Source organism: Pyrus communis, chromosome 9, assembly GCF_041283825.1.
Source record: "Pyrus communis isolate YQ-2024b chromosome 9, ASM4128382v1, whole genome shotgun sequence".
NCBI lineage: Eukaryota > Viridiplantae > Streptophyta > Magnoliopsida > Rosales > Rosaceae > Pyrus > Pyrus communis.
The window spans coordinates 7,111,193-7,128,268 of record NC_142573.1 but is presented as its reverse complement, the minus strand read 5'-3'; the positions used below and the strand labels follow the sequence as shown (position 1 = coordinate 7,128,268).

Sequence of the window (17,076 nt, the reverse complement as noted above, 5' to 3'; positions counted from 1 at the left end):
CCTCCTTTAGTATGTGTATTGGATTCATACAAAAGATTTGGATGGGTTCGCTTCTTTTTTTAATTTTGTGGGCTGAAATTATTATTTTCAAGTTTAATTTTATGATTGACTGGATTTGAAGTGGCTGGTCGCGAGTGGTTGTGGGTTTAAAGGGGGAAATATTTAGATGACAGAGGAATATAAAGGAGCAAGAGCCGCCAAGTTGGTGCTAAAAGAGATATATATATATATATAAATTGGTAGTTGCCGATTTTTTAAGTGATTTGGAGTCTAAGAAAATCCATTAAAATTTGTTATATGAATCTTCTTAAATATTTCAAAATCTATATGAACTTTGTAAAATGCTACATAATCCTATCAAACTTATCGCGCAACAAAATCTATTAAAATCCTCTCATCCTATTTGACTACACCTAGGTAAACGAAAAAGAAACCTTGTAATTGCCATAGTCGTAACAAAGACCGCTTCCATGGTTAAATTTGGTCATGCAATAATTCCATCATCCGCAACAACAACCTTCTTTCAATTAGTCTAGTTGACCTTCAATTTGGTTCAGAGTTTTTTAGAGCATCTCTAAAGGAGATATCAAATTGTCCAAATCAGCAATAACGGTAACAAAAGACAACATTAATATTTTCCAACCGAGAAGCCAAATCTGATGTGGCATGACGTGGATTGACATCTCTTCCCTTTGCTGCCAAATTTGACAGCACCTTTAGATTTTTTTAATTAATTATTAAATGTTTTTAATTAATTATTTATTAGTTTAAAGCATTATCCTTTTGTTTCTTTTCATTCCCAATGCAAAGAAAGTACATGAATTATTATTTTATGTTTAAAATTTGACATATCAGTTGGAGAGCAAAATTTTAAAAGATGTCAAAGTGCCATGTAAGCCTTCAAATCTAAATTTTAGGTTTAAAATTTGACATCTCTTTTGGAGATAGTCTTAGTTTTCTAAAACATGCCAATTATCTTCCAAGCGTCAAATTTTCCACTATTATTGTGTGAGTTTTCTCTACTTGAATAAATGAAAAGTTGAGCTAATGAGATACGTTTTCAAAGATTAAGATGCTCGAAACTTGATAGGAAGTTCATACGGCAAATCAAAACAATGTCCCAAATTCAGGTGCATGGTCCGAGCAAGCAAAATAATCAGTAATAAAAAAACTAAAAAAAAAAAAAAATTATTATAACTCAGTTGGTTAAAAATATTCCACTTCCTCCGTTTATCCCTTCCTAATATCTTGTATTAGGTAAAAAATATACAAACCAAAGATCAGAAGAGGCCTAAAAAAATGTCCTCAAAATCAAGGGCTTGTGGCCTCCTAGAATGGTGCTGGGGCAGGCTTTAAATTTCCTTAAACGGCATCGTTTTTGTCAGTAACTATAAAAGGAATGACCTTAGCCCAGAAAAAGCTATAAAAGGAATGAACGGCGACGGGAACGACATGGTAACGTAATCCTTCCCATTTTATGACACCAGGGAAAACCATATATTTCCATGACTAATTTCTCCAATTTTATTTTCTTCTAGATTTATTATTTTTGTTTGCATTTCTATGAATTTTCGAATCAAATTGTTCATAAAATAAAAAAAAGCCTGTAAAAGATATAATATAAATAGAAAAAAAGAGAAAAACTGAAAATCTTGAGCTTCCCATTTTCCACAGTGGCTATATATTCTTCAGAGACCTTCAATGTCCTCCCTTTCTCTCTCACAAACCTCTCCTTCTCTCTCTGGAAATACACATATTTTAATCTCGTAATACTCATCTGTTTGGTAACTGAATTTGCATTTGTTAATCACCATCGAAAGAACAAACAAAAGGATTGGAGGGGGCGTATATGGGGAGGAGGTTGAACATGCCCTCTGTTCTTATTCTTACAGTGCCTCCTCTCAGATCTTAATTTTCTGCACGATTTGGCATCTGGGTTTTCGTTAATCTGCCGGTATGGGGGGGAATCTGATTTGGGTTTTTTTGTTTGCTTTTTCTGAATTTGTTGTGGGTTCGGATCCTGGTGATTTTTCTGATTGAAAATTCTCTCTGGTTTATGTTTTTTTTCTTCTTTCTTCTTCTGGTAGGTGTGCATAATTCTGGGTCCTGTATTTGATCGGTGAAGGATCGGATGCTTCTAAATTAAATCCAGAAACACTTGTTTTTGAATCGGACTACAATCTGTCTTCTTAATATTTAAAAAATAAGGTACTATTCTTTCTAGTTTGGTTGGTTATCTATTTTCTGCATTTGGTTCTAGTTAGGTGGATTGATAAAAAAAAATATAGACTTTGAGCTGCCGGTGTTGATGTTGGATTGGATTGGTGATTGTGTGCATTTTGGTTTTTGGAATCGGTTTACTAGTGTTGTAGAATTATATCGGATCCATTGTAAAATGCTCCATCTTTATCGGGTTGGGATTGAGATTTTGATTAGACGTTTACATTTTTCCTTGGGTTGGGTGTGATTTGTGAAGCTTAATTGACGACGTGCTTGTGGCCTGTAGTGAAAATGCAATCCGATAGTGGTAAGTTGTTTATCGGCGGCATATCTTGGGATACAAATGAGGAGCGGCTAAAAGAGTATTTCAGCGGTTTCGGGGAGGTGGTAGAAGCAGTGATAATGAAGGATCGGACCACAGGCCGTGCTCGTGGTTTTGGTTTTGTAGTTTTTTCTGACCCAGCTGTGGCGGACAGTGTCATAATGGAGAAGCACAACATCGATGGAAGGATGGTAATCGAAATAATTTCTTCTTGATGAATGTAGTTTTGTCCTTCAGTTGCACTTTTATGTTTACACAATGACCAAGCATCGTTGTGCTTTCTTTTTGGATAACAGAAATGGCGAAGCAAATTCATTTGCTTGTTACAGTTATGCACAAATTCATTTCCTATGCTTCTGTGTTAAACTAAATTTCAAATTGAGCTAGAGTAAATCACGGTTCTCATTATTTTATTTTTCTCCCGCGATCATTTTAGTTGATGCATTACTTTGCTCTTCACTTCTTATACCCTGTTAAATTAATCCAGGTGCTTATATACTTTGATCTTGGTTGTAACCCTTGCATTCTCTATTCTCAGGTTGAAGCGAAAAAGGCTGTTCCCAGGGATGACCAGAATATTTTGGGTAGAAGCAGTGGCAGCATCCAGGGTTCTCCAGGTCCAGGTCCAGGTCGCACAAGAAAGATTTTTGTTGGAGGTTTAGCATCCACTGTCACGGAGAGTGACTTTAAGAAGTACTTTGAACAGTTTGGAACAATCACGGATGTTGTGGTGATGTATGATCACCAAACCCAGAGGCCAAGAGGCTTTGGATTTATCACTTATGATTCAGAGGAGGCAGTGGACAAGGTTTTGCTTAAGACATTTCATGAACTGAACGGGAAAATGGTTGAGGTAAAGCGAGCAGTTCCGAAAGAGTTATCACCTGGTCCCAGTCGCAGCCCTCTTGCAGGATACAACTATGGTCTCGGTAGGGTCAATAGCTTCCTTAATGGCTACACTCAGGGGTATAATCCAAGTACAGTTGGAGGCTATGGACTTGGTAGATTCAGCCCAGTTGCAGGTGGTCGAAGTGGATTTCCTCCATATGGTTCTGGTTATGGAATTGGTATGAATTACGAGCCAGGGTTGAGTCCAGGATTTAGTGGAAATGCAAATTTTAATAGTACTATGAGCTATGGGCGGGGTTCGAGTCCTTATTATATCAATAATTCAAATAGGTTTAGCAGCCCCATTGGGTATGATGGCGGTAATGGAGGAAACACATCTTCGTTTTTCAGCTCAGTGACTCGGAACTTGTGGGAGAATGGGAATGGGAATGAGGGTGGTCTTAATTATGGAACAAACTCCACAAATGCCAATGCTTACGTCGGATCAGGAAGTGGAACCATTGGAGGAAGTACGTTTGGAAATACTGCAAATAATTGGCCTTCTTCAGCAATGTCAGCTCGAGTCGGAGGAAATAATGTTTCTAACAATAGCAGGAATCTTGGTTATGGAGTTGGGGATAACAGTTACAATCTGGGAACTGGTGGGTATGGAAGAAACAGTGGTGCAAGTGTGGCCCCTACATCTTCATTTGCTGCATCAAATGGTGGTTTTGATGGGACCTTCACTGACTTTTACAGTAGCGGTTCAGTATATGGAGATCCTACTTGGCGTTCATCAAATTCCGATCGAGATGGACCTGGTCCCTTTGGTTATGGGCTTGGCGGTGCAGCCTCTGATGTATCAGCTAAAAGTTCTCCTGGTTATGTTGGTGGTTTTAGTGTTAATAAGAGACAGCCAAATACAGGTACGGGATCAATATCTGAGGTAACTTATATTTTCATCTTTTTTGTTTTTCTCTGTAGTTTTTATTTTTTATTTTTTATAGAAATATAAGGAACTTTCTTTTTTCTAGTAATTCGCATGGGTCCATAGACTCCATACAAAATTGGATAAGTTTATATTGGTAACATATAATCTCACTACCTTATTGAGCTTGCTTATTTGGTTGGCTATGCTGCACTTGATCCACAATATTTAACTGATTTGAATTTTTGCATCCAAGCAATAGGTTCGTGAAATCTATTTTTTCTCTAGCTGATGTTCCATCGAGCTGATTACTGTAGTATTGGATTATATTTAGTTTAGCATACCATCCAAGAGAGGAACGGCGCTGCAGCTTCTGATGTATAGTGCAGTTGATTTAGGTGACTGTCTAGTTAGCAGTTCAGTAGACTTAGGTTGGACTCATCGCAATTCTTCTAGCTTGTTTTACACTCAATTCTGTTTAGTTGCCTTATTAGGATTATACATAATGGTCAGGAAGTGTATTGCTTTTGGAGTCATAGGTTTGTTAGGATTTTTGGCAAGTTTACTAAAGGCATGGGGAAAATATGGGATGGATTATTAATGGAAAAGGCTTTCAATTTTGTTGTATCGGTCAATTCAGTTTATTTGGATGTTGTTGGCGTTGGTGGAGGTTGTAGCTGGTCAGTGACCTTTGATAACTAATATGATTATCAACGTCTTAGTAATTAAGGGGATGATGGTCCCAAATGATTATTGATTGTGGAGTGTGCAGGGGCATGGAGACAGTTGACAATATCTTATATTCTAACATGGCTTTGATACTTGATAAGGCATTATGTGATCTCCTGTGTTCTTGTGCATCTATCTTATGCTCCCTTTTGCATGTGGTAGGAAGATTATGCATCTCACCTCAATGACTCATATGTGCCGGAATGAAAGGCATATGAATATTTTTGAGAATGTTGCTCTCTTATTCTCATTCCGATACATTGAGTTTATTTGTTTTTTTTTTTCCTGTTTTTTCACCAGATTTTCAAGTTCATTCTTTTTTCTCTGTAGGCGTGTGTTTTTTTTGGATCATAAATGTTTGTTTTTCTTTTGTATGAGAAATTGTATAAAATTGTATTTTCCCCTTTAATCCGCTGCACTGCTTATCTCTCTATTTTGAAATATCTAGCCCTTAATGGTTGAAAATATCCGTTGTTTTAAGGACTTGTTCATCTTGTCTTTCCTGAGATCCAGCATCTGTGCCATTGACAAAATAAAGTTGCTTCTTTTCCTTCTTCGTTGTAGGTTATCTTCACTAGTAAAGTGGCCTTGATGTTCATAACTTGAGCTTGAAGGCATGCATATTAAAGTATGAGCTTTCTTTTACCTACAACTTTGTCACACAATAAGTATACTCAATGGTTTGTAAGTTTATTGTTTCTATGCAAGCGTTACTTAGGGAGGGGGAATTAAACCCAAGACCTAAGGTGTTGGGATAAATGCTACAAAGTCCTTGCAGATTAGTATACTGTAATATGATGCTCTGAGTATTATCTTTTACCTTTACGGAAGAAAATGAGAAATCTAGAAATCTAAATGAGTCTATGATGAAGATTGTTGAATCTATAAAATACAAATTCAGCTCAGCTTATGGTTAACATGTGTCTAGGCTTTCTCTCTATTTCTCTCTTGCCTACGTGTGTTTCCTCACCAAATGGCAACGATTACCTCTGTACCCAACCTTTAAACTCCGTCTGCCAGTTTAAGTAATAAAATCACTAATCAGGGCATGAAATGGAGAGGGAAGAGGTAGTTGGGCTAAAAAGTATGCTGTCTCATGGACATTCAACTGCTGCAATTAAGAGTGTGTATCAAAGTAACAATGGAGCGATAAATAAGAGGGACAGAGAATAGGCTATCATTGAAAGTATCATTTCTTGATCCTCATCTTTTCAGATTTGAGGTCAGATTAGTTGTGCAGTGTTTCCATCAGTGAACAATTAACAGCTTAGATTATGATGGCTGCATATTGCTTGTTTGCTGGAATCTTGCAACAGTTCTAAAAGATAAAGCATTTCGTTATAATTACATAGCTTAATCTCTCGTATGAGCGCCGGTTCTAAGTAGGTGATATTTTGTATTGCTTAGGATACTGTTTTACTCAATATTTCTTTGGCTGTGTACCCATGAGTTGGCTTATGGCTAGTGGCAACACATTTGCAATTTGTGTGTTAGACTGCAAATATCTTTGTTTTAATAGCTTAGTTTTGTTGGAAGTCAGAGCCATTGATATTATTATGTTCAACTTAAAGTGTGTGCGCGCGTGTATGTGTGTATATAACTGAAAAGTTGTTGCTCACTTCATTATATTTGTGACTGCCGACACTTACAAGTTCCGTTCCTATTGTTTTTCAGGAATTGCTGCCTAGGATCGTCATTTCTGATATCGCGACATTGTAGGTGAAAATAATGAAGCAGGCGAACTGTGAATTTTGCACACCACCGCCGTTTATATATCTCAGTAAGAGAGATTTGGTTAGTAAGAGCTAACTGGGAGTGGCTGTTTTAAAGAAGTTAGAGTTAGAAGTTAAAAATGGATTTTGTGTTAATGCATTGAGTTACCAATTTTAGGGTTTTTCGGTTTTGTTTTGGTCTATGAGTGAGATGTAAAATCAGATTGCGGGATATAGTCAGAAGTGTATCATGCATCTCCGGTGAGGCGGCGATACCCAAAAGAAAAAGAGAAAAGGAAAGAAAAAAAGAGAGAAACTGATATATATTTTTTTCCCTCTAGAAGTTTATCTGTAAAATCTTCTGGCCAAGTTGTGGGTTCTGGTCAAGGATTGCTTCTTCTTCTTCTTTTCCCAATCATTTGGTTTGTTTTTATTGTACCTGAGCTGAGATTAATGTTGATTTACTATTAGTGTGAAACATTTTAAGGGTTTACCCATCTAGGGACCCCCATCAATAAGTAATCGCATATCCTGATCTTTTTATGTTGTATTTTTACCCTTTTGAAATCTTTTTTTTTTCTCCCTCTTGATAATATTTTGGAATTAAAAAAACTAAGGTTAAAAGGAAATTATGATGCAGCCATGGCCGCTGCCGTGGCGCAAGTGGCGGCAATGGCCGCTGCCGGTGGTTGTGGTCAACCTCTTTTTCTTTTTGTTATTGAACTTCTAAAGTTTGATAAAATTAGGAAGGACTTCAAAATTGGGGAGGAAAAGCTTTAGGATTGTTTGGTCTTCTATTATTATTATTATTATTTTTGTTTTAATAAACAATATTATCCACACTAAAGTGTGTGCTTTGCCTCATAACGGGCTAGCAATAATGAGGTTCAAATTTGCTTTTGGCGGGAATCAAATCTAATACCTCTCACTTACAAGTGAAGAAGAATATTACTAGATCATAATACTAAGTGACTGTCTTTTATTATTTTTTAATACAGTGAAAAAAAAAAAATAATCTCAAGATTTGAGTGGTACAAATTAGGAAGTAATTGTTATTTAATTTCTAAATTATTTTGTTATATACAAAAATAAAATTAGTTAAGAGCCAGTGACACATGTCGCATTTGAAATGAGAGGTAATGCTCATTACCTAGTAAGGATGGAGCAAATTCGAATTCTAAGTAAAAAGGAGGCAAAATCTTTAAAATATTATATGAACTTATAGAAGTGTTTTAATTTGTAATTTAAACTAAAATGTTAAGCGAATTGTTATATTAATTTGCAAATATCACATAGAAACAATAGTTTAACATATTTGAAGAAGAAAGTAGGGAATAAATGCAGCTTATTAAAATTCTCATGCAAAATTGAGAACAAATATATACTTTTATTAGAATTTCAAAGAAGATAGGTCCAACATTGGGCTACATCTTCTGTTTACACTGGATTATATTGAATACTAATACAATATGAAATTATAGGCTCTATTTGCAGATTACTACGGGAAAAGAAAATTTGACTCACATCCATCATCTTAATTAAAGTTTTGATACAACGTAACATCTAAGGTTAATTCTGTTTATTTTTTCGTTCAAAATATTGAATTTCCATGACCCTTAAAAAAAACTGTTAAAGATAATTTAATGCACATCAAAATATCTTTGAAAAAGGGTCAAGTGCAACATTTTGGACGGAACAATAGACGGAGTTAAGCTGTAGGTGGTATATGGAAACAAAACTTTAATTGGTCAGTGATAGTGTAATTCAGTTTTTCTTTTCAAACCGAGTTTGAAACAAGGCTTGTAGCTCAACCGTACAATTTTAGCATCGAACCTCACAATTGGTTCTAAAGCTGAAGAGTGATGACATCTTGGGATTGCACGGTTTGAGTTCAAGAACAGAAATCTCGTTAATAACTTGAGCTTTGTTAGCTTCAAACTGCTCATCCTCTGCATATAAATTGTAGTTCGATTTTATTAAAAATGAGTTCGAAGGAGAAAGACGAAATTGAAACAAAAGGAAACCCTACCTTTCTCAATGGTGAAGTCGTTAAAGAAACGAAGAAGCTTGGTTCTATTTGTGACAAGTACATTAACAATCTCAGGAGGCTTATTTTGGTTTGCAACAAATAACTGTCATTAACAAAAACAAGAAATTAATCACACTTTAAATACGCTTGTGAGAAGTGAAAAATGAGATTTTTTGAGTGCTAATAATAGTTCTATCTTTATTGTACTAAAAGGTTAAAAGTTGATATTCTGGACAAACCTTGAAGACCTGAAAGGTTTCTAACTTGATTGTCTTCTTTGGATCCTGCAAACATGTGATTTATTAACAAAAACACGTAAAGGAATTAAATAAGTTCTGCTATATCACTGTGTATATTTCTGGTTATACGACAAGTTCTCGTGTGAGAAAGAGAGAGGGATTCTATACCCTGAGAAGGTTCATTAGGATTATCATATTATTCAGAGAGCACACATATCGAACCATCACATCGGAGTTTGAGTGATCCAATAACATATCTCCTAACAACTGAAACAAAATTACGAGATGCATGTCAATAATAACAATTATGGTTCTCAAGACGAAAATAACATAGAGAAACAAATTGAATGGTATGCAAGAAAATCAGCTGAAAAATAATCTGTAAATTTTAATACCTTGATGGCCTGGCGTTTGGTGATATAATTGGGAGACTCCAACAACTGGGAATTGTACTCTTGGAAAAACTGGAATCAAAATCACAGAAAAAGATAAATTAATAATTCAAATATTGAAACTTATAATCTGCAAAAAGTAAAACATGATAGATTTAGAAATTTAAGTAATTGTTATCTGTGATTTGCTGACTGCCCAAATTGCTAAAAGCATCTAAATACTAGCCAACTTCCAAACAACCAGAAATTTGTTTTCATGAAGATTATGAATCTTACCCACTCATAGTTTTTAGAAAGGAATTCAGCAACAGTTGATTTGTGCCTAGTCATGAGCTCCTGTTCAAAGAAGGACAATGAGTTAATGATCAAGCTAGTGAAATGATCATTCGTTAAAATCTGGTAAGTGTTTGAAATGGACCAAACCTTGAAAGTAGCCGCAGCATCTGATGCTATGTCGAAATTTGGAGTTTGAATGTAATAAAAAAACTTCTTCATGTGACCTGATTCGAGGACATACCTGTGACATTAATCAACAATACTGATTCATTATATGATATACAAGCTCATTTAAAATGATAAATTTTGACACTAAAATTACAAAACAAAGCGCTACCTTGCAATATTCTGATGACGAATGCATTCCCTTGAAATTGCACCATAAGATAGAGCAATATCACCACTGTCTTCATAGCTAAACCAAACCAAAACAAAACGGTTCATTAATATTTTATTTTAACTCCAGCAATGGACATGTACATTTTTGAACTTCATTACTGGTACATTCTTACCCTTTTATCAGAATGTCCATAATATCAATATTATTCTCCAAGTATTCTAATGCGATCGAACGCGACTGAACCTTTTGCCTTTGTAAATTTGCAATGACATGAGTAGCGTTTTTACGATCCTACAACACATGTACTCAAATATTAACACAAATGTAACATGCTTAAATAATGCAATAGGGCATATAAACTCATTTAAATATCGCTTACCCCCAAGTTGAGCTTTGAAAGACAAACAATGAGGAGCCTGAAAGTGTCCTCCCTAAAAAACTCTTGGGTTAGTTGTGCACAAGAATCTTTGTTTGGTTCTGAATCATCATCTCCATATACAATAGTTCTTATCTCCAATATTGCTTTTGTCAATTCTTCCATCTATAACAAAGTTCAAAGCAAATGTCATTAACCTAACAATATCATTAATTTCAAAACCATACTCACTCTATACGCTTAATAAGCTACACAACCCCAAAAATTTAAATTCCATGTCTAAAGTGCATTGCAAAAAAAAAAAAAAAATCTGTGTCGTAGGGTTCGATTTTTCAAAACTCAAAGAGAAATCCAATCAAACAATCATGCTGCATATACAATTCTACAATACGAGTGAAAAATTCAAACCTTTTCTTTGCGCTTTTGCTCACGCGCATCATTATTTTGATCAACGAACATTAGAAGCTCACGCATGTGCTTTACAAGCTCTATCGGCGTTCTCGCCTTAGGCTTGAAAAGACCCTTGATTGTCAACTTTTTTGCCATTACAATAAACTCTTCATTCAAACCTCCCCTACTTTTCTTACTTTACATTTGGAATTCGACTTCAGAATGTTAGGGTTTAAGAGGAAGGCAGGAAGAAAGAGAAGAGATTGAAAATTTTAGAATCTACCATCCATACCGGTTTTTTTGGGACAACAAAGAGTTGTTGGAATCTACAAATATAGGAACCGTTGATAAGGGGGATAAACTTGCTAATCAATTCGTGACACGTGGAATCTAAATGAGGGTAGGGGCCAATTTTCTTGGAAGGATATATGTGCTGACAGAGGATTAAGGTTCTAGAGGCACAGAAAGCTAGATGTAGGTTGGATTTACAACTACTGCAACCAGAAAATAGTAAATACAGGCTTAGAATGCAAGAGCAAAAAGGATAAGAAGATAAAACTAGAGGAGCATTTGTTTTTTCGCTGTATCGGTATGTTTTTAGCTTTAATTTATAAGTTACACAATAATTAAGAATGTTTTCCACATTATTGTCGTTTTAGGATTTGTGTTAAGTTCTTTATGTCGTTGTAGACATAAGATTACCTAGCACATAACATAGAGTGCGACGATGGACTTTTCTTTGGACAAACCCTAACTTTCAGGAATTGGTCTCGAAACCCTAGTTAGAGTTATTTGCCTTAATTTGTCTATAAATCTAGTCAGACTTGGAGATGGTTCGAGTTGAACCCTAAGATTGTAAATTGGCATGAAATAACTTGAGTTTACTTAAGGTTCAATTTGTGTTTGGCTCGTTGAAGCTCAGCTTATGAAAGAAACAAGTCAAGTTTAGGTTTGACTGTATAAGAAACAAGCTCTCACATTCGTACATTTGAGTGGTAAAGTTCATGAGTAGCTGGTAACTTTTTATGAGACAACTTTAACTAGATTCTATTCAAAAAGTTTGCTTAGCATAGAAAATTATGTTTGAAATTTTGTTTTTGATGAATTATGTTTAATACTTCTTCTCTAAGTTTAGATTGACCATCTTCAGTTCGCTTTTTCCTTATTAAGATGGAGATTGATATTATTTTGTCTTATTTTGTTTCTAAAGATACTATAAATGTGTGATGACCATGCAGCCTCTCATTGGCTTCCAACCTTAAAGATTCATAAAAGAAAGGGATCTTTATGCAACTATTTTAAATTATTATGTTTGAAATTGTTGTGTTACATGATTTATGTGTTTCCAAGCTGATAACTCGAATAGATCAATTTGGTGTTGAGCTTGAACTTTTTAAGCTGGATTGAGATAGACTCGTATAACAATTGAAAGTAAGACAATCTAATTTGAGCTTGAAAAATAAATTAAACAAGTCAAATTTAAACATTACGTTCTCAGTTTGGTTAGACTCTTGTTTATAGTCCTATAAAAGTGAATATGAGTAAAATTCCTCAGACTTGTGAAACTATTGTATACCCAATTCTCCTCTAAAGATGTAAAATTTCATCAGGATAGCATTTTCTTAAATTTTGAATCCTAAATTTTTATTTTTATTTTTACTAGATTTCATTTCTTATTATAAACGCATCATTTGACTTCATTTTTTATTTTGGATCCTAAGATTTGACTCTAAAAATTCGTTTGAAAGTACTTCTAAAATGATTAAAAATATTTTTGATCAAAATATTTTTAAAATCACTCTTTAAAAAAATACAAATTCTTTAGAAACACGAATTACTCCTTAAAATTACAAATATTTTAGAACTCAAAAATATTTTCTTTAAACACGTCCAAAGCCAAACCTCCACCACAAAGTCACAAACACGACTCTCACTCACCCTCCACCGTTGCACACAAACACGACCATAATTCTGAAATTCAAACGCAACCCAAATGTTAATTCTTCAGAGAATGGCAATGGCCACTTCTTCTTCCTTCCTCTCAATCCCTCTCCTGAAGACCCCTTCTTTCCTTTCCCCGATTAAACACTGCGTTTCGCCACTGAGCTCCGAGTTCAGGGCTCTGGCCCTCTACGGCGGCAGAAATGGAGTCTCCACCTCCTCGGCGGTGGCCACGGAGGCTCAGGTCTCGACCGAAGACGACAAATTGAAGGATGCCCAGATGGAGGTAACTGATAAGCCTGAGAAAGTCATGCTTCCAACCAACGAGTCCTCGGAGAGCCTGCTCAGAATTCGACACACGGTATTTTCTATGCGTATTGAAATTTCATTTTTTTGATTGGATTTATGTTAAATTGAAGTAGGAGGTGCTTTCGTGTCGAAATATATGAATCTTTAGGTTCTTAGGAACTCTTTTTTTTTTGAAACTTGATGCTTTTGTGCAACTGTTTCCAGTTCTATGTTACTACTTGTTATTTAATTCTATTGTGAAGAGCAAGGAAGTGGGATAGAAAAAAAAAAGAACATTACTTTTCGGTAATTTGATCGAATAGGACCAGGAAAAATGGGTTTACAGCAGTAGATAAGATGGGAAAAATTTCATCCTGTTGTTGGGAATGTGAGAAGCTACATGGGTTTCTGTCTTTCAATAAAGTGATGAGCTTGAGCTATGTTCCTTTGTATGCATTTCCTCGGAATTTGGTATCAATGGTGCCTTTCCGGTTACTATGAGGATGAACCATTTATTTGTATGACTGCAGTGTGCACACGTGATGGCCATGGCTGTTCAAAAGCTCTTCCCGGATGCAAAAGTAACAATTGGTCCGTGGATAGAAAATGGGTTCTATTATGATTTTGATATGGAGCCTTTGACGGACAAAGAGTTGAAGAGGATCAAGAAGGAAATGGTAAGTAGAATTTATGTTTCAGTTACTAAATTTTTTTTTTCAAAACTTGGGAACCATGAAAGCATTGACCAGTATTCATTAGTTTTTTCATGTCATCTGTAGGATCGCATCATTGGTAGGAATTTACCACTTATAAGAGAGGAAGTTTCAAGAGATGAAGCTCACAGAAGAATAACTGCTCTCAATGAACCATACAAATTGGAAATTTTGGATAGTATTAAGGAAGATCCCATTACCATATATCACATTGGTAAGGTTTTCTACATTTCTCAATGTAGCATGAAAGATGATGATTTCATATGCACGAACTTTGCTTAAATGATCTACCATATGCATAATGCATGTACTGGGATTTGATTTTGTTTTGAACTGGCATCTAGTTGAAGTAAAATGTTTTCATGTCATAGTTCCTTATATTATTCTAAATTACTCATAGGCGATGAATGGTGGGACCTGTGTGCGGGGCCTCATGTTGAAAAAACTGGAAAAATTAACAGAAAAGCTGTCGATCTTGAGTCTATTGCTGGTGCTTACTGGAGAGGAGATGAAAAGAAACCCATGCTGCAGAGGATTTATGGCACTGCATGGGAGAGCGAAGAACAATTGAAGGCATATCTTCATTTCAAAGCTGAAGCTAAACGTCGAGATCACAGGCGCCTTGGTCAAGTTCTTGATCTTTTTTCTTTACAGGTAGTCAAGTTGAAGTGGATTGCCTCTCTTTTTGTTCTTTACACAGATTTATCATTAGCAGTTCCATTAATGGCAATTATTTGGTATGAGGGTTCTTGCATTGAACATTTTAGTTGGTAAATTTTACAGAATGATGCTGGTGGGGGTTTAGTGTTCTGGCATCCAAAGGGTGCTATTGTGAGGCATGTAATAGAAGATTTGTGGAAAAAGATCCACATAGAACGTGGTTATGATTTGCTGTATACTCCACATGTTGCAAAGGCAAACCTTTGGCAGATAAGTGGTCATCTGGATTATTACAGAGAGAATATGTATGATCAGATGAATGTTGAGGATGAACTTTATCAGCTTCGACCGATGAACTGCCCCTATCATATCTTGGTTTACAAAAGGAAGCGTCACTCTTATCATGAATTCCCTATTCGAGTTGCTGAGTTGGGAACCGTATATAGATATGAATTATCTGGAAGCTTGCATGGCCTTTTTCGTGTAAGAGGTTTTACTCAGGTATGGTGTCAGTATCTCATTTCCGAACTGTTAGTCTATACTCCTAGATCTACAAAGTGTTTTTTGTTTAACCTGAGGACCATTTTGCAGGATGATGCACACATATTTTGTCTAGAAGATCAGATCAAAGATGAAATCAGGGGTGTCCTAGATCTTACCGAAGAACTTTTATTGCAATTTGGCTTCAGTAATTATGAAGTCAATCTATCTACGAGGCCAGAGAAAGCTGTTGGAGATGATGATATATGGGTGAAAGCAACATCTGCCCTTAGAGATGCTTTGGATGATAAAGGTTGGAGCTATCAAATTGATGAAGGTGGTGGTGCCTTTTATGGTCCAAAGATTGATCTTAAGATTGAGGATGCCCTTGGAAGGAAGTGGCAGTGCTCAACTATACAGGTAAGTCCTGAACTTGTTAATGGGCAAAATTTTAATGCATGTTTTTATTTGGTATAGTCTCTCTGTCTTTCTCTGTTTCACTTTGTAAAATGTTCATAGGAGATTTTAAGCATATTTCTGAGCGGAGTGAATTACATGGTTTTTTTTTTTTTGATAAACTAAAGCTACTTTATTTGTTTTTTACAATTGTTTGATCTTTTATTTCCCAAACTGTACAGGTTGATTTTAACCTACCACAGCGTTTTGACATAACATATGTTGACTCAAACTCGGAAAAGAAGCGGCCTATCATGATCCATAGAGCTGTTCTTGGGTCATTGGAGAGATTCTTTGGAGTCCTTATAGAGCATTATGCGGGGGATTTTCCATTATGGCTTTCGCCAGTGCAAGCTCATGTTTTACCAGTTACCGACACTCAGGTATGTAAAGAACTCGTTTATGTTTCATTTAACTCAAGAAACCCTCAACACACCTACGTAGGGCCTCTTTGGTTGCCCCATGAAGTTTGAATGGCTCATCATACATTGGATTACTATACCTTTTCATTGATAAAATGGGTCTATTTTTTCATCCATCTCATTGCTGATTATCCATGCCATGAATTGTATACTTGTAATTCTTTCAGTATGCTATTATTTTTTAAGGGTTTTTCGCTCGAACACTTCAAAAGTGATGGATCCATTTAAGATGACAGAATTTGTGCATTGCGAAGGGACATTCAAATTTCTATAGACAAGCAAACGAACCTTAGATAAATGTATTTTTTTGTTTGGTTACCAGAGATGATTGTCTTTGCACTAAAGCAGAAATTTGAATGTGTGCAGCTTGATTACTGCAAAGAGGTAACCAACAAACTGAAAGCAAATGGTATCCGCGGCGAACTTTGCCAGGGTGAACGCCTTCCAAAACTGATTAGGAATTCAGAGATGCAGAAAATTCCATTAATGGCTGTTGTCGGTGCCAAGGAAGTTGAAACTGGCACTGTTACAGTAAGATCCAGGTTTGGTGGCAATCTTGGCACCATGCCAATTGATGATTTTGTCAGTACAATAAAGTCGGCCATTGAAAGCAAAGCGTCAATTTGAAGTGCTTGCGGTTGGCGAAGGGTGGTCATCCTATCGATTTTGAATGATGTCTAGTCACAGGGAAACACAAAAATGAAACAAATCAGATAACTTAAAAGCAATTTTGTTGCATTTGTCCTGTACCATAGTAGCATATACTCATTTATTGTTCAGTCAGTGCCAAGATTGATTCATCAAATGGAGGTTGATTTGGAGAGAGCTTGAAGTCCGCATCGACGCAAAGGCTGCACTTATATTTGTATATATTCATAGACCGAGGGCAATAATGTCAGCCAGAAGGCCATCAACACTTAACCTGGGTTGCATATGAAATTGTTTTGCAGTGATTAAACATCTTTTTTCAAACTGCCAAGATAACTGATGACAATGAAATCTCTCTCTCTCTCTCTCTCTCTCTCTCTCACACACACACACACACACACACCCCCACCCACCCACCCACCCACCCAAACTGGATGGTATGGATTAAACATTCGTTTTTGTAAATTTCTCTTATATAAGCGATACACTAAATCAATACGGGAAGAGAAATTTAAACTTAGGTGCCCACCCAAACTGGATGGTATGGATTAAACATTCGTTTTCGTAAATTTCTCTTCTATTTATAATAACAATTTTATATAAAATATTTAAGAGTAAAAGTGCTTTATAATAATACTATTATTGTATCATTGTATGCAGGTTCCATCCAAAGTTAAGATCAGCAAT

At 35.7% G+C, this 17,076-nt stretch overlaps 3 protein-coding genes across 16 annotated transcripts; 2 read left to right on the top strand and 1 right to left on the bottom strand.

Annotated features, from left to right (window-relative positions):
• Window positions 1-1,270: 1,270 nt before the first annotated feature.
• Window positions 1,271-7,282, top strand: LOC137740208 (heterogeneous nuclear ribonucleoprotein 1). Of its 14 annotated transcripts, none has more exons than XR_015966673.1 (6): window positions 1,345-1,455; window positions 2,088-2,208; window positions 2,507-2,733; window positions 3,081-4,296; window positions 5,592-5,655; window positions 6,702-7,282. XR_015966673.1 is itself a non-coding variant. In XM_088700103.1 (6 exons), the coding sequence occupies exons 3-5, from the start codon at window positions 2,512-2,514 to the stop codon at window positions 5,631-5,633; spliced, it is 1,500 nt and encodes a 499-aa protein (XP_088556229.1). In that variant the 5' UTR covers window positions 1,427-1,455; window positions 2,088-2,208; window positions 2,507-2,511; the 3' UTR covers window positions 5,634-5,655; window positions 6,702-7,282. The 14 variants fall into 14 exon arrangements, 10 of the variants coding, with proteins under 10 accessions (XP_088556231.1, XP_088556227.1, XP_088556229.1 ...); XM_088700103.1 differs by having other exon boundaries at window positions 1,427-1,455; window positions 3,081-4,316; XR_015966672.1 differs by having other exon boundaries at window positions 1,453-1,954.
• An 824-nt stretch (window positions 7,283-8,106) lies between these two features.
• LOC137738803 (putative MO25-like protein At5g47540) lies at window positions 8,107-11,057 on the bottom strand. Its single transcript, XM_068478278.2, has 11 exons — window positions 10,800-11,057; window positions 10,395-10,556; window positions 10,188-10,306; window positions 10,013-10,090; window positions 9,823-9,916; window positions 9,676-9,735; window positions 9,403-9,471; window positions 9,176-9,274; window positions 9,008-9,052; window positions 8,769-8,871; window positions 8,107-8,688 (listed from the first exon to the last, which is right to left on the bottom strand). Exons 1-11 carry the CDS (start codon window positions 10,935-10,937, stop codon window positions 8,561-8,563), a joined length of 1,095 nt encoding a protein of 364 aa, XP_068334379.2. The 5' UTR covers window positions 10,938-11,057; the 3' UTR covers window positions 8,107-8,560.
• Window positions 11,058-12,624: 1,567 nt separating this feature from the next.
• On the top strand, window positions 12,625-16,740 carry LOC137739028 (threonine--tRNA ligase, chloroplastic/mitochondrial 2). The gene is made up of 8 exons (XM_068478502.2): window positions 12,625-13,083; window positions 13,541-13,687; window positions 13,790-13,937; window positions 14,124-14,377; window positions 14,507-14,884; window positions 14,975-15,283; window positions 15,502-15,702; window positions 16,108-16,740. The coding sequence occupies exons 1-8, from the start codon at window positions 12,775-12,777 to the stop codon at window positions 16,366-16,368; spliced, it is 2,007 nt and encodes a 668-aa protein (XP_068334603.2). The 5' UTR covers window positions 12,625-12,774; the 3' UTR covers window positions 16,369-16,740.
• The last annotated feature ends 336 nt before the right edge of the window (window positions 16,741-17,076 follow it).